This window comes from Atractosteus spatula, chromosome 11 (assembly GCF_055471065.1).
Source record: "Atractosteus spatula isolate fAtrSpa1 chromosome 11, fAtrSpa1.hap1, whole genome shotgun sequence".
NCBI classification, from domain to species: Eukaryota; Metazoa; Chordata; class Actinopteri; order Semionotiformes; family Lepisosteidae; genus Atractosteus; species Atractosteus spatula.
This window is the reverse complement of record NC_142716.1, coordinates 48,742,345-48,765,627: the sequence shown is the minus strand read 5'-3', so window position 1 is coordinate 48,765,627 and position 23,283 is coordinate 48,742,345. Positions and strand designations below refer to the sequence as shown.

At 46.2% G+C, this 23,283-nt stretch overlaps 2 protein-coding genes across 4 annotated transcripts in view; both read right to left on the bottom strand.

Moving 5' to 3' along the window:
* The window catches only part of helz (helicase with zinc finger), a 69,372-nt gene extending 61,501 nt beyond the window's left edge, over positions 1-7,871 (bottom strand). For 2 of the 3 annotated variants that reach the window (XM_088927031.1, XM_088927033.1), the window contains exons 1-3: positions 7,824-7,871; positions 1,550-1,759; positions 645-681 (exon numbers count right to left, since the gene is read on the bottom strand). In XM_088927031.1, coding sequence (XP_088783157.1) covers positions 645-681; positions 1,550-1,741 — 229 coding nt within the window. In that variant the 5' untranslated portion in view covers positions 1,742-1,759; positions 7,824-7,871. Of the gene's footprint in view, positions 1-644; positions 682-1,549; positions 1,760-4,331; positions 4,359-7,823 lie in introns of those variants that run through there. The other variant, XM_088927032.1, reaches the window with a different exon arrangement.
* Positions 7,872-12,321: 4,450 nt separating this feature from the next.
* On the bottom strand, positions 12,322-21,966 carry psmd12 (proteasome 26S subunit, non-ATPase 12). Its single transcript, XM_088926911.1, has 11 exons — positions 21,730-21,966; positions 21,118-21,177; positions 20,854-20,982; positions 20,450-20,557; positions 18,451-18,555; positions 18,036-18,185; positions 16,602-16,736; positions 15,334-15,446; positions 14,268-14,442; positions 14,025-14,102; positions 12,322-13,056 (listed from the first exon to the last, which is right to left on the bottom strand). Exons 1-11 carry the CDS (start codon positions 21,832-21,834, stop codon positions 12,847-12,849), a joined length of 1,368 nt encoding a protein of 455 aa, XP_088783037.1. The 5' UTR covers positions 21,835-21,966; the 3' UTR covers positions 12,322-12,846.
* Between the last annotated feature and the right edge of the window lie 1,317 nt (positions 21,967-23,283).

The following is a 23,283-nucleotide window of genomic DNA, read 5'->3' as shown; positions in this document are numbered from 1 at the left end:
GCCTCAATTAAAAGTAAACTGTAAACTGAAAGTTCATCTCGCAATCATACTGCGGCTCCCTCTCTTCAGGTCGAACACTCTTGTCTTAATTGCTACTGCTTATAATGGCCAATCTGCACGTAGTGTCTTTGAGAAGAGACAACTTCCTGTTTCCAGTGGCCAGGCCCGTGCTCTTTAAAGCGCCTTGCACCCTTGCAGAAACAGCACACTAACGTCACAGAAGCCACTGAAACACAATTTCGGAAAGCAAAGTGGGGAATGTATCCAATGTCTCATGATGGCGCCATCCCATGCTGCCATTCCAGCGTACCAGAGAGGAAGTCCACCCAAAATCCAGCAGCACGGGCCCTCCGTCAATACATTTCGGAGGAAAGCAAGAACGATCATCACCCAACACCAGGAAGGCCTGCTACAATTAACAGCGGAGAAACCTAAACTTATTAGGGTGAAAGTGACAAATATCTTTAGAAAGCTGCTTACTGAAGTAAATGAATAGTGTTAGCACTACATTACATTGTTATGCATTTTACAACCATGTCTCAACAAATTCCACCCCAGTCCTGCTGCTCCAGTCTTGTATTTTTAACAGCAGCCATGTGAACCAGCCGTTCCTGCATTCTAGTGAATGAATGTTAGGGACTTACCATGCTTGCAGTCTTCATCTGCTTGATCGTAGTTCTTCTGTTGGCATCGGAGCAGAAGCAAAGAACACTGCATTACTATTTCAACTCCACACTATTTGTATTAAGTGTCTGCAAAAGGTCATATAAAGGTGAATATTCCAACGGCACTTAATCCAGCACATCCCGCACTTTGCACGGAGCTGTTTGCACGTGATGCTGCCGATTAGCAAGGTGTGGAGACTGGCAGCAGTGTGAGGTTCCCTTGTGCTGCTGGCTCAACCCCAGCCCACAGGAGTTATGAGGATTGTCAGGGCTGGCAGGCTGTCAAGCAGCACTGAAAGCTATCTGGGCAAAACAGCAGAGAAACCCAGAAAATGTGAAAGACTGAAGGAAAGTGAGATAATGCACAATGGCAGCTAAAACTAATTTGTGGCTACAAATCATAACGTGAAGAGGCCATTCATTATACATGGAGGAGGATGGAGCGGCGGTGGATAGATCAATATTAATCAACCATTATACCATCTCTAATGACACAATTTACTACATAATTGCTTATTTAGGGCCACCTATCTTAATTCGGATGAACAATGAATACCAGCAGCCTGGTTTCTTAAGAAATCTCACATTTTCAACTGTTCCATTTAAGCACACAAGTTCCACTATAAACACAAACATGACTTTGATGGGCACCACTGTGTGCTGGCAGGCTGTTCCCCTGTATGTCCTTGTAGCCTGTGCTAGCAAGCAGTGCCCCTGTGTGTACACAAAGCACATGCCAAAAGGCACTGCCCCTGTGGGTGCTGATAGCCTGTAGCCTGTGCCGAAGGCCAGCACCCCTCTGTGTGTCCAGGCAGGCCTGTGCCGCAGGGCAGTGCCCCTCTGTGTGCCCAGGCGGCCTGTGCCGCAGGGCAGTGCGTACTCACCAGCTGCAGAAGAGCTGCTATCCTGAACAGCAGGGCCTTGCTGCGCAGGAGGCCATGTGTAGGCGGGCTGCGGGGCCGCAGGCTTAGGGCAAGGAGCGCCTCCGTGCAGTGCTTCACTGCCGCCTCGTACTCCCGCCTGCCCAACGATGCACACGCGTCTTCACATGACTTCTCTGGCCTCCTGTCTGCCATGACTTAGGGACAGAATTCCTGACGAAAACAAGACCAAAAGGCTCAAAATAACCATGTGCAGACACGCACGCACGGCCTCCCTCACACCTCCTCGATTCCTTCCTACAGAGGCCAGGCTGCCCCCTCTTCACAACTCTGACCTCATCGGCGCCTTCAGCATCTGCCCGCCGAGCACATTCTTCAGGAACAAAGGGAGGTGGGGTCATTTCTGCTTCTTTTAACACGTCTGCCTCCAAGCATGGAGGAGTTTGACATGTCTGTCACTAGTGTCACAGCGCCCCAACTCTGGTCGCATCAAGAGCCACCCTGAGCAACCCACCAGCTGAATGAATGGCACTTCCGATGCGTCAGTCTTTCCTGAAGTCAAACACGCATTTGGCCCCAACACCACTATCTGAAGCGACCCACTGCCAAACCAAGGAATCCACTATCTTAACAGCCTAAACTCCAATTACAAAATAAAATCCAGGATAACCTGACAAGCAGACCATGTTGTTGTGGAGATGCAAAATTGACGGTTGCACAGGATTAATAAGAAACTACATTTTGAACATTTTTCAAACGAGCCCGCCCAACATAGCAATCCTGCGAGGACAGACCACTAGTAATCTCTCTTATATTGTCCATGAGACATTTACACAACAGTCTGATCCCTTAATTTACAGCTGCTGTGCAGTGCTGTCCCTCCTCTAGCTCTTCGCACTTCTGTGGATGAGACATGCTCCCTGTGAAATTCGAGTTAGCAGCATGAGAACAAGCTAGCTCAATACCGGCTCTCCAATATCCTGTACTGTGTTTCTGCTGTGCATCGACACAGTGCGTTTCAATGCCTCCATTTATTTCCTAACTGCTTCTTCCAATTCAGGGTCGCAGGGGAGCTGGAGCCTATCCCTGCAAGCAAACAGGCACAAGGCAGGATACACCCTGGACAGAACGCCAGTCCATCGCAGGGCACATGGACACAGTGACACCAGGGGCCAATTGTACCGGAAGCCAATTAACCTACCAGTACGTCTTTGGATTGTGGGAGTAAACCGGAGAAACCCGAACGAACCTGGGAAGAATGGACGTACAAACTCCACCTGAATAGCACTCCAGGTGTGGGACTGAACCCAGGGCCCCAGCACTCTGAAGCAGCAATACTAACCACTGCGCGGGCCCTGTATCTCAACCCTGTCGGACAACCACAGACTAAATTACGTTTTCAAAGTTGTCCACTTACCTTCTTTAGGCTAAAAGCTTAAACGTCTTTTGGACTAAACCTATGGCAGACGGCAAAAATCCTTTTCCAGATACAAATTTGCCTCCACGGCATATACGTTTATCCCACTCGAGGTTTACGACACTACCCCGAGTCTCAGGCTAAGAAACGGAACCCAAAGAATAAATAACCCATGTGGTGCGGAACTGAGGAAAAAGGAACTATAACATGACTTGGACTATGTTCATCAAGGGTTTGAGTGGCTTTACACTTCCTGACAAGGTGTTCACTGCTTCAGCTCCATCGTGAAGCTGAGGCTGGAGACCACCTCACCTCTGCTCAGAAGTCTGAGCAGGTTATGTTTCTTAAAAACTGTTAACGTGACACACAACTAAACCTTAACCGTGCTGGAAAATACAGGACTGATTATGAATTTTTCTTTTTTAACAAGGCCACTGCCTGGTCTAGAATAATAGACCCACAGCAACTCTCCGGCACTTCACACCTCGGAAGGTGAAGAAAAAGCCTTCTCACTGAGCAACGTAAATCAATGGAAATTTCATTGGCAATCCTTCCCACGCCGAAACAGACAGCCTGCCCTGGTCAATGCAGTGCTCTAATGTTACACTCCAAGCTCTGCATGCCTGGGACGTAGACTCTTCCTTTAGGAGACAATCGGAGCGCAGAGGGCACATTCCGACACCACGAACCATGAGAAGAGACGGACTCGCGTGGAAAATGAGAATAACTTTTTAAAGAAGCCCAGAGCCACTGCCTTGACCACAGCAAAGGGCGAGTGTGAATGGAGCTTAGTTGCTGTACTGCACGCAAGCGCAAAGGGTCATGAGAACAGTCCTCAGGACGGCTTCTGGGACCTGCAGCTCTCGCCCGCTCCCCCGCGTCGTGACCCAATCGGTCACAATCGTGGACAACCCCAGACACGAGTACGGAGAGAAATCCTGCTCCCAGTGCCTCAACCAGTATGGCCACTTGCTCAGAGCGCAACACGGGTCCCCGACAATGCTGGTTCGAGCCAGGCCTCCCAGGAGCTCCCACAGGGGATTGCTGGTCCTCCTGTCGACGCTACACGCCCTTCAATGCCAAACCCAAACACCTTCAAGGGAAAACCAATCTCCTGTCCAGGAGTCCAGAATGCAGAAATAAAGGAACAAACCCATCAGAATTGCAAAAACCGGACCGGACTCACGCAGCCCTCAGTAATAATTCTGAGGGTCGCCCTGCCCCAAGAGGACACGTGGCCTCACCGCCAGCCTGGCACAGAGGACCTCGCAGACTGGGGCACGAACTCTGGTCCCGAAGGTTCCTGCTCGATCAAGACCTGGGAAACAGAGCTGCACATTGGTGGTGGTGGAGGGGAGTCCCCATTACCTGTAAAGCGCTTTGAGTGGAGTGTCCAGAAAAGCACTATTTAAGTGTAAGCAATTATTAATTATTAATTATTATTATTATTATTATTATTATTATCATCTGAATCCTTATCCACTTCATTTGTCCCAGTAAGTCACTGATGTCCAGGACAGAGTGAAAACCACCAACATGAAGCAGGAGGACCAGAGCGGCCCACCAGGCAGCTGCTCTAGGAGTTGATGGTGAAGCAGCAGGTGGTGCTCTTCCCTCTGGCTCACAGTTTCCAAAGCCCCAGTATGGCGACAGGGGGGACACTGTTCTGCAGAAGGCACTGTCCTTCCGATTAGACGTTAAACTGAGGTCCTGACTGGTCATTAAAGGTCCCACAGCACTGTTTGCAAGTGTAGGGCTGTTAACCCCAGCGTCCCAGATAAGGTCCGTGCTGGACTTGAGCGGTCCGGCCTCCCTAAAGTCACAGGAGGGATATGTTAAGCACTCGGGGATCTTCTCGGAAGAAAAGTACCATATAAATGCGCAGAATCGTCAATTAATTACTTTTTAATTATCTCATATCAGAGCATTTGGAAAAGGGGTGTCAGACGGTGGGAAGGATCGCTCGTCGCCTCCAGGGCTCAGACGTGTGGGACCCCAGGACCCCCGTAGAGCTGTCACAATGAAAAGCATCCTTGAGCACACTGGTCTCTCAGCGAATGGCATCCTGGGGTTTCCGAGACACGACACCCAGTGATGAGCTCCTTCTTGGTGCCGCACTTTTCCCCCAGTTCCTGACATCCAGGGATCCAGGATACACACCGAGCGACCCTCAAGGCACATTTAACTCAAAACAGCAGATCAAGAAGCAGATCTGTGGAAGAAACGGTCCTGAACTATAACACACTCCCTGAGGTCACATTCAGCATTTACTGCGCGTTTATAATCCACAGTTGTATCTTATAAAAAAAGTCTTTATCCTGTTTTTACGAGTAGGTCTATGAACACGGGTACTGACACCAATAAACAGCTCAAACGTAATGAACTCTATCCCCCACCCCCCAGCCATAACATTAGTGACCTCCGCAGTTATAACCATTTCTGTTCTTCAAGTTCAGGCGCAACGACAAGGAACCAGTCCTGGATAAAAACCGAGCGTTTAAAAGCAGATGGGTCCGATCAACGAACTTCAATGCATACAGCTGGCAGAATAAAATGCCACTAACTGTGCAAAGAAACCAGCTGTACTGTATGCCCATCCTGCACCAGCTGTGTGTCTCTGCAAACCAACACCACCTTTCGCCATGACCTACACTCGAGCAAGGCTCACCACCAAAAATAAACACCACCCACTTAAAACGGAATGACAGCACGTCAGCCCACAGTGACACTTGCTGCTGCAGTGGCTAAAGTCTTTGCAGAGTTCCCACAGGGTTTCGTGCAGGACTGGAGGTCTTCCATGAAAAGTCCCCCTCACTCAGACGTGCTTCTCTGAAGATACGGGAAATTTAATCAAAAAGCACAGCGTAACCACAGCACCGAGCCTTAAAAATTAATAAAAACAACAGACAAATCCACCTGTGACACTTGGACATCCACAGCGGAGAACTGGTCCCGGTGTCTCTAGGCAGTTAAGCCTCATATTAAAAAAGCCTAACAAAGCACCGATCTCCCTGAAAAAAGTTTGCCACATTACAGCTTCTTGCTCACCCTTTGCTTTTGCAAAGGTTGCTATGGCAAAAAAAAAAAATAACTGGGGCTGTTTTTTCTTCTTCTTCTAAATACCCGCCGATTCCCTGCGGTCTTCCCGCTGTATCGCACAGACTGTGACTCAGGGGTGACCGAACGATGATGGCATCCAATCTAATCGCATGCTGATGCTTCAAGGTGTGGTAACCGTGGCAGAACAGGAAAGGGGCAAAGGTGGCGAAGGCTGCCCATCGGCAAACGCCGCATAACAGCAATCGTCCCCCCAGGGCTGTTTCACCTGAGCTGGGGTGCCCCGTCAGAAACAGCACTGCCGAAAACTACCTGGTAAACTTTGGGCGGGTTACAGGTCGTTTGCTCCTCAGATTGCACTGGGTAATGGACCAGAAATTGAGCAGGTGGTGTTATTTTAACTTTTATAGGAACACATCTTTACAGTAACAATCCTATGTTCATTTTTTTGGGGGGGGCTGATGTTCTTAACCAAGAGGATGAGGTCTCTGTGGACTCTGCTGGGGGTTCAAAGGTTTTTTGTTCTCAACTCAAGACCTAACTGGTGTGTAAGATCAACACTGTCGAGCGGTTATGAGCTCTGGAGCCTGACACACTAGCCACCGTGTCTGCTGATCTCCGCTTTACAGACCACAGCAGGAAATGCTTAGGGAACCCTTTCCCTAAGGCACCGAAATTTTTTCTTTTTTTTTTTGTTCGTGCGACTCGTGGCGCAGTTTGCACGAACAAGTAACAGGTTTAAGCTAGGCACCAACCCGCAGCCGCCCAGCTGCAGGCACATCTGAGTGGAAGAAGGATTTTTTTCCAATCGGGAGGCGCAAAGGAATTAAAAAAAAAATAAAACTGCGGGCTGAAGAAACGTGCCGTCTTTCCTCTCGACGCGACCTCCTCGGTCGGCGCTTCAGCGAACCGGGGCTCCTGTGACCGGTACCTGCTCTAGCGCCGGGGCTGCAGTCGCACTAACAGGGGAAAGACAACCCCGACCTGTCTCGGAAATGTCATCGCCGATAGTGGAGTCGAACCCGACCGCTCCCGATATGGACATCCACATAGTCAGAAAAACACCCTATCTTTGGATTCCAGGTCAGTTAATAATAGATACCCCCCACCCCCCTGCGAGCGTGCACAAGCTAGCTCTCACCCCCCCCACCACCACCACTACCACCACTACCACCGCTGTCGTAGAAGACAACAACACCACGGCGTGAAACTCCTTACTGACTGGACCGTCTCCCCCGTTTGGGGTTACTTTATTCCGGGTCCGCGTCTGCAGCACATCCGTGCAAAATAAGTTTGGAAGCGAAGCTACTGACTGACAAGTACACTCGGTGTGTGTGTGTGTGTCTATATATATATAGAGAGAGAGATAGCTCCCCATACATGCAACTGGCAAAACCGTTTTATGTAACGCTGCAACGCTCCAAACGAGGCGATTTACAAGCCGTCCCGTCCCGTCCAGACCTCCGGCCCCATCGCCTCACCCCCCACGCCCGGCGTGCGGTGCTCGGACCGAGTTTGCACACGGGGAGCCGGGGGTGCTTCTGATGTAAACAGGACTGTCCGCACGTCAGCTGAGCCAGGGGCCTCTGGGCAGCCAGAGCTCAGGCTAGCGGTAGGGGCCTCCTGTTTAGGCTCGCCGTTTCTCTCTAACGCGGCGCACCGCCCGACCTCCCGGCGGCGGCCAGGGCTCGCTGGCCCGCTGCTCTCCTCCCCGGGTGCCGCAGACGGCGGCGGCGTCCCCGGGCCGGCTCACGGCGGGGGAGCGCGACGCACGGAGCCGAAAAATGGGAAGTCTGTACTTACCTAGCTCTACTTTCTACGCCATCTTGCCTCCACTTGTCAGCCTCCCCCAAAGCATTGTGGGCTGGGAGATGTGAACTCTCCTCGCTTCCTGGAAAGCGCGGCCGTGCTGGCCAGTCCCGCTTCCTCCTCCTCCTCCCGGCTTCAGGACCTGGAGCGGTGCAGCTCAGTTACCTTCATGCCTGGGTTAGCGGGGTCCGGCGGTCTTCCCGACGAACCGAGCTGGGCTGTGTTGCACCCCCGAAACAGAGGGGAAACTTGCGGGCAGAGGGGGCTGCGGCGCTCACGCAAACGGTAGCCTGGCGATAGGTTAGGGAGAAGCCGTGGAAAGAGGCATCGTTGTTCACGGGCGCTGAATGTAGGGGAAAATATTACTGAAGGGATCCTCTTTAACTCGGTCAAACGGTTACTGAAGTTAGAGGACCGTGCCTTTCCGTGCCCCTCTGCACCCGGAGTTCATGTCCTTGGTGTGTGGGTTTTTTTTCCCCTCTACAATGCCGAGACATATGGACATAAAAAAAATTAAAATGTACTGCTTTTCTAAATCCTAATGAAGCAAAGTAGGTCACAGCGGCTGTCTGGCCGCTGCATTTCAGATGAACTGCGTAAGACGTAAATGAAAGTATTAGGCGCGTTTTCATGGGGAAATCATGGGGAATCATGGGTTTTCATGGGGAAATCGGAACCACAAGAAACACGGTTTCTTGTGGTCACGGTTTCAACGCCGTGAAGCTGAGCGGTACTGAGGAATAACCGGGTTCCCGCAAAACAGGCACCCCTGACACCATTACCGCCCCCGGAGACCAGCCCCGGTGTGCTTTGCTGAACTAATTTCTGTCTAGTCCCCCGTTTCATGCCTGCGATCTTCCAGTTTTTCTCCCCTACGGCTGTGTGTCTTTGATGTTCTGAGTATTGTGTATTTTATTAATTCTGTTTCGTTGACGCTTTTATCCAAAGCGCCGGCACCCGTTTGTCCAGTCGGGTATTTCACCGGAGCGTCTCTGGTGGAGCACAACAGCTCAACAGCAGTGTCTCTCCTGGGATTTAAACCCACAGGCTTCTCGTTACAAGCCCTGAGCTGTGAGACCTGCTGACCTCTCGGGGTTCTTTCTCCTGTTTTCTGTCCAATTTATCCACTTCTCACCAAATTCTGCTCCCTGCGAAGCTCTGGACGTGTGCAACACCAGCATTATCACAGCCAGGACTGATTAAGTGACTGACAGGTCGTCTGTGGGTCTTCTAGGTCTCTTCAAAGCACCAGCAGAAAAGGGCTGGGAGGGAGTGTTAAATTGGTCCAATTAAACCAATCATGAGCTGATTAGCTCGTTCAGAGCTGCAGAGACACTTGCTTCTTCAGGACTAGGACTGCCTGTCTGGACTAATGCCTTTGGCAGTTCTTGCAGTGATCGTGCACAATGTGTTCCATCTCCTCTCTTAATGACCTAATTGGGCAGCTCTTGATCATAACTGGAACAATTTAACACTAGAGGACTTGTTCCCAATTCCACCATCATCAGATATTATCATCATATTATCAGATAATTGAAGCCCTTAATGAATCTAAGAAATTGCTTCATTGGAATATCTGATCACAAATGTGGGGTTTTTATTTCACTTACAAAATACAACTGTTAAGAGCTGGGAACAAAACATTCAGATTAACCTTATTATGAAATCAGTGAATTTGATTGTGTAACAGAAACCTCCAGGTGTGAGTGAGTCACCAGGACAGGAATGGGGTCCACTGGTCTAGAAAGTCTGATGGACTGGAGCTGGGCACCTACAGTATACCTTATAGCTCCAATGCAGGTTGTTTTGTAGTTTTGTCACCTGTTTGATTGTCAATACTTATAAACCTGATGAGTGAAGCAAGTAACCTGTTGTGTTAAGAGAACAGGTCCTTAAAGGTTTTGATTTTTTTTGTCATAAATATTCTCTACATGACTGAACTGAATCACATGTTTAGTTGAACACAACGCATTTGTTTCATGAACCCGCTGGATCTGGGGCTCTCAACACAGTGCCAGTGCTGAAGATCCCTCCTTTACAGACAGTGTTACCGTACTTGTAGCTAATGATTCAGATACAATCAGCCCACTGTAATGAGAAAGCGATTTTTTTTAAAAATGCAACGCAAAGGTTTGTCTGGAGAGCCCAGAAAAGGGGAGGAGCAGTCTTGTTTCTCAGCCTTCGCTTCGGCCTACAGGAAGAGTCTGGGACCGTGGTGAAGTAGGTCACATTGCCCCCGTCGACACAGCTGAGTCCTCCCCTAGGTCCCGTCTGTGCAGCTGGGAGCCAGAACAGCTCGATTAAACTGACCTTCTCAGCAGCTGTACATGAAGGACCTAGGGTGGGAGGCAGATGGTACCTCAACTGTGCCTCTCCAGTGATGCCCCTGTCCCCTTATTGATTATCTGCCCAGGGGAGTCAAATGCAGCCTCCAAGAGCCCAGGCCTTAAACCAGGCACAGACACCCAGGGAATGAGAACACGGAAGATCTGGACTCGGGATCTTTTATCCAAGATCAAAGCAGAACAGTGCCATGCTCCTACTGTGTGGTACCTCCTGCGAAAAGCGGCTCAGGTCCAGAAACAAGTGGCATGACCCAAAATGGTGCTGGAGCGGAGCACAGAATGCTCTCGGACTCCAGCCTGGGGCATATCCCTAGGATTCCCTAGGCAGCACCCACCATTCCCCTGTGCAGTGCTGGGATAGGTTTGGGACCAGGGGACCAGGGCTGTCATGACTTTCTGGAAAACAGCAATTCCAAGCTGGGTGGGTGTTTAGTAAATAGACAAAAATGGTTCACTGCAGTGTCTGCAGAGGTAGTCCATACAGATTGTAAAAGCGCTCATCTTGTCTGTCACTGCTTTCAAAATTAACTTTTGTGCAATAGATTAGCACTAAGGTTTTGGAAAGGCCTCAAGGCCTCTTCCATAAATTCAGGATTCCTTGTGTCTCTGTGTGACACTCACAGTTAATCAGCGCGGGTAAGTAGAAAAGCAAAACTGAGTGTAAAAATTAAAGAAATGTAAAACAGGTTCATTTTCATGCAACCAAATTAATGATGAAAATGAATAGCTGTTGGTCTCATCCTGTTTTGATGACACATTATTTATTGTGATGTGGTGAGGCTATTTGTAGGCACTAGTGACTCAGTGCGGGGGATAGGCTGAACAACAGTACATTTCCTTGCAGAAGAACACATCCTATTCTATGGATTGGCGTCATCGCTTTTAAAATCTGGAAAATATCCCCAAGGAAAAGAAAAAGTAAAAGGATTCAGAGCAGGGTCTTCACCTGGTGCAACCAGCTCAGTTTGCATCACATCTTCAAAATCAGAATCGGAAAAAAATTCCCCCTAGAGCACAGAATAGGAAATCTGAATCCTTGAGTTGGTTGGTCAATCAGGTAGCCATGACAGAAGGCCACGTGCACAGTGGACAAGCAGCACCCAAGCAGTTTAAAAACAGCAATGCTCACACTGTACCTACAGTACCTCCTGGCCTGTCTCTTCATGGCTGCTCTGCAGCGTGTAAAGAGAGGGGTGTCCCCATAGGCTGAGACAGGCTGAAGGTTGCAACAGTCATGCAGCGCACTATAGGGGAGCTATATCGTTTAGCAGTATGGGCTCATGGCACCCTGGGCTTGATTCCAACCCAAGGCACCTGTGTGCAGTTTGCATGTTCGCACAGGTTCATGTAGGTTTTTTACTGGGTGGTCCAGTATTCTCCTACCTCCCAAAAGACACGCTGCTTAGGTCTGAATGGTGCTGGCCTATTCTAAATCCCTTTCCAGCAGGTATATCGGTCTATAAAGAAATACAACCATAGGAGCTCTTTTGCATCAGATGGTCTCCTCTCATTCGTTCTAATGTACCAGTATATTCCAAACCACCTGTCGTGCAGTGAGGGTTTTCATACAGCACTCTGCAGTCATGCCCGATAATGCACTGCTGAACAGGATGTTAGCAAAGAGATCAAGGTCCCTCCAGCTCATATTTAAGTATTAGAGATGTGAAAAAACAAAGGGAAAATCAAAAAGGTTCACAACTATCCACAACGCTCTCCCATCTAGAACCTACACAAACAATGGGCACCTGCGATAAACATGCTGCGATTATAAATGCAGCAACACCAGCACAATACATCACTCTGCGCTATTTCTATTCATCCCACCTAGTTTCCATAATTAATTTCAATTAATTAGATTTTAATTGACAAGATAATTAAGACATGCAAAAGCAGACTGAGAAGGGCAATCCGAGGTAAAAGCCCCAGCATAAAACACGCCTTTTAAAGAGCAGCTAATGTGAGATTCAGTGTTATCAGCAGGTTAAGTCATCTGGAAATATTAAGATAACACATCAACTCCACCCTGGAACACGAACAGTAATTTTAGAGACAGAGTAACCCTCTGGATTTCTTGAACGTCACTCCTAAACTCTGAAGGGTTCTTAGCAACACACAGCCTTATACAGTACAAATGATCAAATCCGTAATGGGTGTGCCAAGTGTGAACGATTTTTTTATTTTAAGTTTAAGGTGGTATTAGTTTTTACACATAAAAAAGTCAATGTTTGTAGCAATATTTTAATACAGCACATTTTGCTCATTTTACACATAACTAAATCCCTTATTATGCGTTACATGTAAAACCTGTGTGAACACAAAAGGAAACGCATACCCCCGTGTAACCAACATCCCAGCTACCATGCAAGCACGAGGTATGAAGTAACCAGATGGTCAATGAGTGGTCAGCCCAAACGCTGCAAGGGCTCAAGGGTATCTTTCCTGTCACTGTTCGGGAAACTGACCATACAGTAAACTGGTAGAATGGGTTCATCTTCCTCTTCTTTCCCAAAAAGAATGCTGTATTCATAAACAAATAACACAGGACAACTAGAACAAGTTTTCTCATAACCGCTAAGGAAATGGGTCAGATGGTGGACTTATTCACATAATGCAGTGTAAGGCTCCATAAGCTCTTTGCCATTTCCAGCAACATTACAAAACGCAATGTCCTTTTACTGAAGGTTGTGAATCATTTCCTCTTTGGCTATCAGGTGTGTGGTTTTGTTGACAAGAGACATGAGTGAGTTCAGTTTGTGGGACCAGTCATTCAATATGTCGTTGGGGTCCTTTGGCCTCTGGAAGTTGATGATCCCAGCGAGCCTGTCGACTTTTGCATAGATGGTCTTGCTCACAACGAGGCTGGACAGGAACTCCTCAGATTCCTGCAAGAGGCAGAGATTCAGTTCCTCACAGCTTCTGTAGCAGCTCCTCAAACTGAGCTTATTCTCTGCTCTCCCTGCGGCTGCAGGACAACCACCGGAACACAACAGCCCACGTCTGCAGACCACAAATAAACCGAGCACGTGGACCGTTCAGTGGTCTCAGAGTCATTCTATTTAATGCTCAGACTGCAATAGCAAAAGGATTAGATTAATGTAATTTCTAAAAAAAAAATTTACAGTTAAATTGATCAAGTCAAACTGACTACTATGAAAGACTCTTTTTAGTCTTTCCTTCAGATATCTACTTAAGTCTCATTTTACTAGAAACTGTTTAAAAATAACTTGAGCCCAAGGAAGCTCAATGTCTTAAAGCTTAAAGATTGAACCTATTAAATAATTTCTATATTTTACTTTACACAAAATTCAAATAAATATCTGTGTGCTGCATTAAAAGTCCCAGTTTTTACTTGGTATAATGTGAAGTGAATCATAACTTAGCTTACTCATCTCCCATTTTTTTCAAAAATATATTAATAATTAATCCTGTGCATCAGACATTTAAATAAAAATAACATGAATGAGATGACGTGTCAGGGAAATCAAGCATAATTTAGTAGTGATAGTCTATAGAACCCAAAATTAGGTATAAAATAGATCTGCAAAATTCTGTATTATCAGTTTTATTTAGTAATGATAGTGGGCTCTATTAAAATGTGTCATACTTCAGCATCCAATTATACATACACGTATCATATCAGACACTTCAATCCAATTCAACAATGCCAGTCATTAGTGCTGTACTGTAGCTGTAATTCAGGCATGGCTGTCACGTGCTTTGATATATTAAATATTTCCCCAGGACAATTCATGAGATTAGAACCATTACAAATACTCACAACCACACATTATATCCCCTGTAAATGAGTGACAAGAACTGCAAATGCTACATAAGAAACCGCAGCGCTTACATCAACAGAGAGGTCAAGAAGCCCAGCCATTCTTTTCATTGTGATCCGCGTGTAGTACTTCGCCATTATCCTTATGTTCTGAAAAAAAAAAAGGACACGTGGAGATATTCAGATCCAGCAGACAACAGAAGTACGTTTTAAAGCTTTCTGATTTTTCAGTGTGAAAGATACAGCCTGCTCCTCGCAGAAGCGCAGAACATATCAGAAGGCCCCATGTCCTCCACAGACCAGACCAGGACTCACGTGCTCCACGACCCTGTTTTTCAGATCCTTCCACCTCTTCTCGCCCTCCTCCGTGTACGCGAAGACGTCTGTGGCCGGGCTGTCCGGAGAGCCCCGCCTCAGCTCGCTTTCATAATCCTCCACGAGAGACGCCCAGCGCATCAGCTCCAATGTGGTGAACTGCTTCAGGAGCTCCCTAACGGAATCACGGACAGCCACGGTTATTGCCATATGGACACGAGCACCATGCGCGGTTTCCTCACACGGCAAATGACATGAACAGATGACATTAAAAAAAAATGACCTGAATGACTTCACAAGTCTTGGAGACGGGAACATGGTAGCAGCTATCATTTTAACCACCGTTTGCACACAGCTGCTACCTAAAATTCAAGCAGTGGCAGTATTTTGAGCTCAGAGGGGTATAAGTGGAGGCAGGAGGATGTAAGAGATGGCATTTAGGAGTCTTATGGCTGTGGGGTAAAAGCTTTCATTGAACCCAGAGGATCTGCCTGCACTTCCTCGGCTCATCACCACCAGCACTGCCCAAGACCCGCCTGGCACCTGTCGACCCGCAGAGCCCGTTCTCATTTTTTTTATGTGAAGCACATTGAGATTCAGTGGAATGCAATGCGCTATGTAAGTTAGTATCTTTATTCTCATTAATAGTGCTGCTAGCTAGCTGTCCAGGGAGGAGCCTGCAGCGTGTCAGAGGGGCACGAGGCCCAGCCCACCTCTCTGCCCAATCGCGCAGGTTCAAAGGTCGCATCAGTGAGCAGCCAAGCTGGCATGCAGCAGGCAATTCCGATGTGCAGGAGAACAAAATGGGGGGGGGGGGGGAATCACTGTCCAATACAAATTATAAAAAAGTGGCAGAAGAGAAAAGCCTCAGAGTAAGAGCTAGACCAGCACTCTCAGCTACTGCAAGGTTTTATGAAAGGGAGTAAAAAAAAAAACACCATAAGAGATTCTGGGTACGGCCAGAGAATATTACCGTACGTGAATTCCTGAGATCTGTTATTGTCCAGGCTTGACAAGATGTAGAATGGTAGAGAGAGAAAAGGGCAGTAGATAAGAAAATACTTACTTGTACTTAGGAATTTCTTCCAGTTTTTTATCAGTGTTGATTCTGTGGACCAGATCGGACTGCTCATTGTCATAAGGGGACAGGATCACATACAGAACTACACTTTTCAAAGCCTGCAAGTGCAAAAAAAAAAGAAGACATTTAAGTTAAACAAGAAAGGGAAAATCCTCAACGTTTCATTATCAGTAAAACCTTTCTGCCCTTCTAGAAAGGTTTCGAACAGGAAGCTACTTGGCTCTTTTAACTCATTTGGCAACAAAATACTCAATTTTGTCTGCAGCACAATGGTGGTTTCGGTTTTAAAATGGGTTCATTATAACCGAGTTGCGTTGGCTACACAGCAGACATCTGTAGTGCAGCTTGTTCACAGAAGTTGCTCAAGCTTATATTTTATTTATTCGACACCCTCATGTCTGGCTCTCTAACAATACATTGCACAAAGGGAAGACGAACACGTCTGTAGCTCCTTAAACAAGTTTGCCGTTTCTCATTGTTTGGAACGACACAGACACTCCAGTGATTCATGTTTAGTCACTGAAAAAGGGGAGGGGTGGAGAAACACTCTTATAGCAGAATCTCGCGCCTGTGCCAGACGTTTAACCAAAGCACAGCAGCCAGGCACTAGCTACCTCTCAAAAGAGTATTTGGAAACAAACAGCGTCAGCCCGTGAGGTGGCGCAGGAGGCCAAGGGTGGAATTTCACTATGTCATACACACGCACTGTTGGCCGGAGAAAGAGCAAAGGAGGACTCAGAGCCAGACTGATAGCAGAAATGTGCATTCCTGGGTGTCACAGACATTGGCCAGAGAAGGTCAGAGGTCAAATCAAAGAAGCTGAAAGATTACAACAATACGGGCCTTATTCCCTTAACCACCTAAAGAAATGCAGCGTCAGCAAGAAATCGGATACATCTATATAAGCCGCAGGAAACTTGTAACCTGGTGCATTTCTGCTGTAGTAGGTCGTACACATTGTAAAGCTTTCAGGCTTGGAGGCAGCCTGTGGGGTAGTAGTGTCTCCAAGAGCAGCTCGGCTTGGGGGATGAAAGGCAGTTAAACTGCTTCTCCAACACCTGCAGCGAGCGAAGAACGGTTTCCGTATTCCAAGGCACCAAGAGTCAATTCCCCCACTACAGACTGAAACCCCTCCGTGTGCCCATGCACTTCTAACGCCATCACCCCTGGCTCCAGGTATCCACTCAACGAGAACACAAGGTGCCTCTGTAGAGCCAGACACGGGATCAGACTACAGACACATGGCCCTTCACCTGCTGCCACTTGGCGCTGTCCTCCAGGATGCAGGGGGTGTCATAAATGGCACGATAGTGTTTGCAGATGGAGAGGTAGGACCCCTCATGCTGGTCCACTTGGATCATTAAATTGTAATATTTAAGCTTCAACTCCTAAAACAGGAAAAAAAAAGGTAAGATACAAAAAAATATTGCAGCTTTTAGAAAGGGGAATTATCATAAGCTTATAAAGAAATGAAAAGTAGGAATTGGAGTAATAAGTACTCTTTACAGTAGATAGTGGATATTTCAAGAATTAAAATGAAAACTTTTCATGTCAGAAAAGAAAAATTGCTCTTGGGGCAGAAATGAGTGCTGAATACAATGGTTAGGTGGAGGTAGGAATAACTGTGGGTTGAAGTGGTTCAGTTTTCCTAGTATCTTTTAAGAGAAGAAAAAATCCTCAGTGCAGTTTAAACCAATACGAAGAGCACAGAGCTTGCAAGTACAGGGCCTTCTACTCAAACAACACTAGCCCAGTTTTGTCCTCACAAACACAAGCTATTACAAAATTAGGCTATTGAATAGAACTTCACTTTGCTTTAAGTTTTTTTTACAACACTTCGGTCACTTTCTTTATGAAGATGACAATCACTGTACAATACTCTCAAAGTATGTTAAGTTTAGTTTCCTTTTTTGTTTTCAGATTTCACTTATATAAACAAGTTTGCATTAATTATTTGTCACTCCAGTGATCAAGGAAAAACATCTCCTGAATTCCCCATTTCTGACATTCCAGCACTTTCAGGACTGATTCCAATGATATAACACTAGCACGCGCTTCTGTCCGTAGTACATCATACACAAGGACGCTTACTGAAACCAACAGCCTTGCCCATTTAAAATAAAGACTCAAAACCTCTAATCAGTACTATGTGACCTCCTCTAAGACACCTCAAAACATAATCCAAGAATTCAGAGCCCCTGAGAGCGACACCAGAAAGGCACAGGCTATTTACAACACCAAAAGCCATTTCTTCAGAAACGTGAATTTTAATGACCAATTTTATCCTGGTCATCAGACTGATGCAAGTTTTGGAATTACCACTTAGTGGGTACTGAAATGAAGCCATCCCACTCACAAACAAAACTCAATAGATATCCAAAGCTACACACCTTAAATTGTCCAGTGCCCTCATCTCTTCAATTAAAAAACATTGATTTTCAAACTACAGGTGGCGCTTATTGGTGTCATTTTAGCAATTAATTTTAGGTATGAATTTTGTCAAAAAATGGTTAGAGTCACGGAACAAATCCTCCACTTGAATCACTGACTTTTCACACTCCTAAAAACCTAACAGAAATTAGCCATTCACGCATTCAAAGGAACAATAAAAAATATATACAAAACAAAAATATTTCACAGGTTTCACACCGAACACCTAGGACTGAAAACGAAATGACTCCTCTTACCTCCGTTCCCTCCTCCTGGAAGAATTTGGTGTTGATTTTCTTACTGATGATCTGAGTGCGGATGTAATCTTTCACAGCAATGCAGAGCCTCATTTGTTCCAAAATGAACTCGACCTTTTCCTTCTTCTCCATTGAACCATATGTTTCAACCTAAGGCAAACACGGCAGGAAGGTTTTAGTTTTGCAGCAGCTTCTCTAAGATTCAGCCAGTCCACCGTCTTCTCTGAACGCTTGAGTGATGTCTAGCATCTCTTAACGACAATCCATACGTGCTTGGTCCTGGCTTTTGTGCAACAAACCGACAGCGTCTGGCTCACACTGAGAAGTGGGCTGAGATTACAGTGTCCCTTTAGGTCTAGCTGGGAGAGCGCCATGACCAGCGGCATGAAATTTAGAGCACAGCCACATGCCTCACCTGCAGCTCCTGCAGAATTGCAGCCGCTTCTTTGACCTCCCCGTTCTGCTCCTTAATATTGGCCAGTGTCTTTGTCAGTCGGGCACGCTCAATTTCCACATAGATCTGCAGAAAATAGAAGGGTTAAGATTAGTTATTATTTTTCATCACATACCCTCCTACAAAAACCACTGTACAGTGGACCAGTATAGGACTGGAAAAGAGTAATCGCAAGGAAGGCTGGGGCACCAAGACTAGAGGGAACCTGACACAAGGTTCAAAAGGAGGGGGCGTTTGTGCCCTCCTTGTCTGCGGTCTGGATCTCCACAGTTTCATTTGCTGCAGAATACCCTGAAGGTGAAGCGCGAAGAAAAGCCTGTGAGGAGCTGCAGCGAAAAATGAACACTGGACAACACAGCCCGTTGGCACGGTCAAAAAACACGTTTTGACTTTGACTTTCACAGATTCGTACTGCAGCTTAAACGAGGGGAAGACTTCCTCCGATGGGAATTATTTGAAGAGACACATGCTAAAAATTGGTCATGACCTTACTTACTAAATGTCATGACAATGCCGGCTTAAATCTTAAAGAAAACTGAAGACATGCCATCATCAGCAAAAACAGTGCATGACAAAGCTCTGAAAATGGCCCATCATACTGACGAGCAAGAGGTACAGAAAAGGATTACAGCTAGTTTTGCCTTTGCTTTGGGCACAACCACTAACATGACATGATGTTAATCCACCGTGTATTCATCGTGATATACTTGTGGAAATGCTACTCACAAAGAAAAGAGTTGCAATATTGACAATGGAAAAAAAATCACAGAAGGGCTTAAACATCCTTAAAACCGTGATGAACTTCGTGAAAGAGAATAAAATACAGTTGTATAACCATGTGCCTGTGTGTGAGAACGGCGCACCTAGCAGTGTCCGCAAACACAGGGAATTCCTTACTCTTTTTTCAGAAATGCTGAACCACTCGCCTTTGAACTTTCATCGCACCGCGCAACAGGAGGCACTCTCTGCTCAGTCTTGTGGAACCGGACTGGGTAGAGAAACGGGCCTAGTTGTTCACATCGTCAGTGGGATTCTTGGTCAAGCCATAAAGCACTGTTGGTTTCAGTCACTGCTTGAGGAGGTTGAATACAAATACCCTCACGTACTCAAGCACAACAATGCTGGCTTGTTATCTTGTGGCAAGGTTTTGTCTCGGTTTGCAGTCTGCATTGTGAGATGAAGTCATTTTTGGATACAAAGAGTGTCAAACATGACAGGCTTTCTCACAAGTGACTGGCTGCTTCAATTTTACTATCTTGTTGACGTTATTGGTCATTTGAATGAACTGAACCTGAAGTTACAAGGGCAGAAAAATATAATTCCTTATTTTACAGCAAGCAGGGTTTGGATTTGAGTCAAAACTGACTGTCTTAATCAAAGATATCGAGATGGACAGACTGGCATATTTAAAAAAAATTACGAGTGTTTTGTGATTCATATCGGGGAGAGAATCCAAATTGCACAAAAATCACATCAAAGGTCATTTATGCTCAAGACTGACAACAGACAACCTGAATGCATGCATAAAGCTGAATTTGACCAGTTATGACAAACTTAAAAGAAATAGGAGAAATGATGCAGCAACAAAAGACCCATTCAAATAAAGTCTGAGTACAGAGTTTCATTCATGCCATTATTAACTAACCATCTTGTCAATTATCGTTATAATTTCTTTCATTCAAATGTGCATTTTTATATTGATTCTTTTTTGACCACTGGTTCTTAATTGTGAAACAGTTCGGCTCTTTTGCTTGAAAAGATTGCCAGATTACTGACCCCTGGTATAGAGCACAGAAAATGCCCAATAACAAATTTAAGCTCTGTGTTTTAAAAGTAATCTCTTTAGGTGAAAATCCTTTTTAGTACCTTATCATATGATTACATGCGACAAATTTCAGAAAATAGTTAATAACCTCCATTAGAAAATTCACAACTGTGTGGTGAAAATAAGGCAGCAGACCTTTCCCGCAGTGACAGTCCGCAGGGTGTCGATCAGCCTCAGCTTGACGGTCAGGTCTGGCACTTCGTCCACATACTTGTAGCATTCCTGGACCATCTTGGCAACAGCCTGGGGGGGGAGACAGAACCATCAAGGAGGAAATCCTCCTCACTTCGCTGGCTCAGGCCCGTCGGACCCACGGAGTGGAAAGAATGAACACACCTACAAGGATAACCTTCGCGTTTTTACAACTGACGCAGCATTTTTGCACACGTTGTTACAATACAGTAAACATTTCAAGGCGGTCTGTCACTTGAATTAATGGTTCCACCACAGTTAAACACTAAACACCGTAAGAGTAGCATGAAGTCAACGCACTCCGATGGACAAGCACACTGTCGCTCCAGCTGCGATGCGATGCACACCTGCTTCAGCTGACTCCTCCTTTTGGACAGCAGCATGATGTTCTCATTCAGCGCGTCCCAGTCCTTGGCCTCGTAGCACATCTGCACGATCGCCACAAGAATCCGGGAGGTCGACACCATGTCGGAGGCCTGTCGCGGGACAGAACAACAGGGGTGGGACCGGTCTAACAAGGAAAACACCTTTGCTCTTCCAAGTGTGCGTTGTTCTTTATAGGAACAGCAGTTACAGCGCAATAAGGCTTTGGGGAGAAAACATGAACTTACTGTCCTAGTTTGCTTTTCCAAAGACAATAGGCTTTCAATTGCCTCCTGGAGTCTTCCTTCCTGGAACAGGAAAGTAGAGTCACGATTCATTTTAGAAACAAAACATACAAAAAAAATACAGCTGCAGAAAAAAAGTCATCTCACTCTTCCTCGGTCTTCGGACACGAACACTAAGACACGAAACTGCTACTCAGTGACAAGCTTTATTCTTGCGAAACAGCACGTACCCATAATTCACACTAAATCTGGGCTGCTCGGCAAGTAGAGTGCTTGCAAAACCAAACGTACTGAATAACCAGACTCGGAGATCAGATAATTTCTTACGGGAATCTTGACAGGAGCATGATGCTACAGTCGAAGTCAGCTGCTCTAACGAACGACCACATTTGAACATTGACCTTAAGGACAGCCACAACCCGATATTAACTGAATCTCCGCGATGCCCCTCTGTTAGGAACAAGCAATTCAGGTGCCTTTGTCCCCCCTGTTACTCTTATAATCCAGAAACGGAGCCGTCTTGAAGATCCGCTGTCTGTCTACGGCTGTTGGGGCCTACGGACGCCAGCATGACTCAGCCCGCACCCTGAAGCTAACTCGGCTCAGTTAACTCACTTTGGCCATCTTCTTGCATTCCGGCACACGCTCCTCTACGGTGGCACTGTAGTCCACCTCCATTTTCACGATCTTCCCGTCCGCTCTTTCCGATGAATCGGTCATTTTGGGCGAGATTCTTGACGGGAACCTGCAGAGAAATTTGAAAGGAAAACGTCAACTGCCCAGAGTAGCTCTCCGCTTGCGCTCCCAGTGTTGTGCCTGACTAACCGGAAGCTGAGAAAAATCCGACCAATGGGAAACCGCCGTTAAAGCAGCGCCTAAACATCCGAAGGACCCATTGAGGACCCAAAGTAAAACAGACAGGCAATAACTTGGTCAGCAAAAGTGATGCGCTTATTATGTTGTAATTAAACGTGTAGTTGAAAGTGTTTCGTTACACGAAAACGTGAAAGTAAAAGGTTTTTTTTATAAAATTGATAAGGCACTGAAAATAGTAAACTTGTTGTTCTCGAGAAACAACACCACATGATTACGTCAGATACGTTTTACATTTCGCTTAAATAATAACCTTCTGAAACAGACGTTTATTAAAGGTGAACTAAATGAGTGATTTTTCAAAATACTTTTCTAGTGTGAGAATATATGTTTTTAACCCCGTTTGTACAAACATGCCATGCTTCCATGTGTCATTGTGCATAAATGTATTGTAACGTTGCGTTACAGTATCATTTCTACAAAAGCTATTAAATTCATATCCAGGTTTGTGTGAGTCTGCTCTAAAATCTAAACAGAATTTCACGTAAGAGTTATCATCACTTAATTAAACAGATGTATTGAGCTACACAGCAACGGCCGGCTTCTTCATTAACAGTTTCCGTTGTTTTAATTGCTTTTGAAAGATAAGTTAAAAATCGCCTGGGTCGCGTAGTAAACAAGACAATTGAGAACAGACCAACTCCAGTCTGAACGGCTCCGGTCTGAAACAGGCCCACTTCATCGGAAATTAACACACCCTGACCCAGGCCAACACCTTTGAGTCCAGTGGCCTAATTAGATGGGACCAGCCCTGGTACCCTCTTTGACCCAAAGTGCCCCACTTATTGATCAAATCTGACCCGGTCTTAAATCGCATCTTCAGTAACAGCGCAGAGTTTCATACGGCAGTGTGAACCACTTGGTGTAGGCAGACCACAAGTGTCCTGTTTGTAGATTAATCACTAAACTATACTCGTGAAGTCTTACTCAGATTCCAGCTCCTGTTGTAGCTGGTGACAGAATATTAAAGGTAGCTTCAGCTACAACAGCTGGTGGATTGCAGCAGTACAGCAATTTTGTTCTTTTAGTAGGTAAAGCTGACTGATTTGCTGTCGGGCTTTGCTTGTTTTAACTCCTTATCCAGTCTCATTCTGGGACAGTAGTAGTACAGTAAGTACAGGACAGGAAAGCTCTTTTAGTTTTTTTTTTTCAAACCATGCATCGGACTGGTCCAGTGTACCGCAAGCCGATGTACTACCGCCCTTTAAAGTATTCCAGCTACAACTCGAGGTATAAAACAAGTTGGCTCTGTTCTCGCCCAGAGTGGAGAAGAGCAGTGTGTTAATGGAGTCGGAT

Excerpts from the sequence above, each read along its gene's own strand:
- psmd12 (XM_088926911.1), bottom strand. The coding sequence starts at position 21,834 with ATGACCGATTCATCGGAAAGAGCGGACGGGAAGATCGTGAAAATGGAG. Across the intron at positions 20,983-21,117 it reads TGGAAAAGCAAACTAGGACA|GCCTCCGACATGGTGTCGAC; the intron begins GTAAGTTCATGT and ends GTCCCGCGACAG. Across the intron at positions 13,057-14,024 it reads TTCTTGACCTCTCTGTTGAT|GAATCTGAGGAGTTCCTGTC; the intron begins GTAAGCGCTGCG and ends TGCCTCTTGCAG.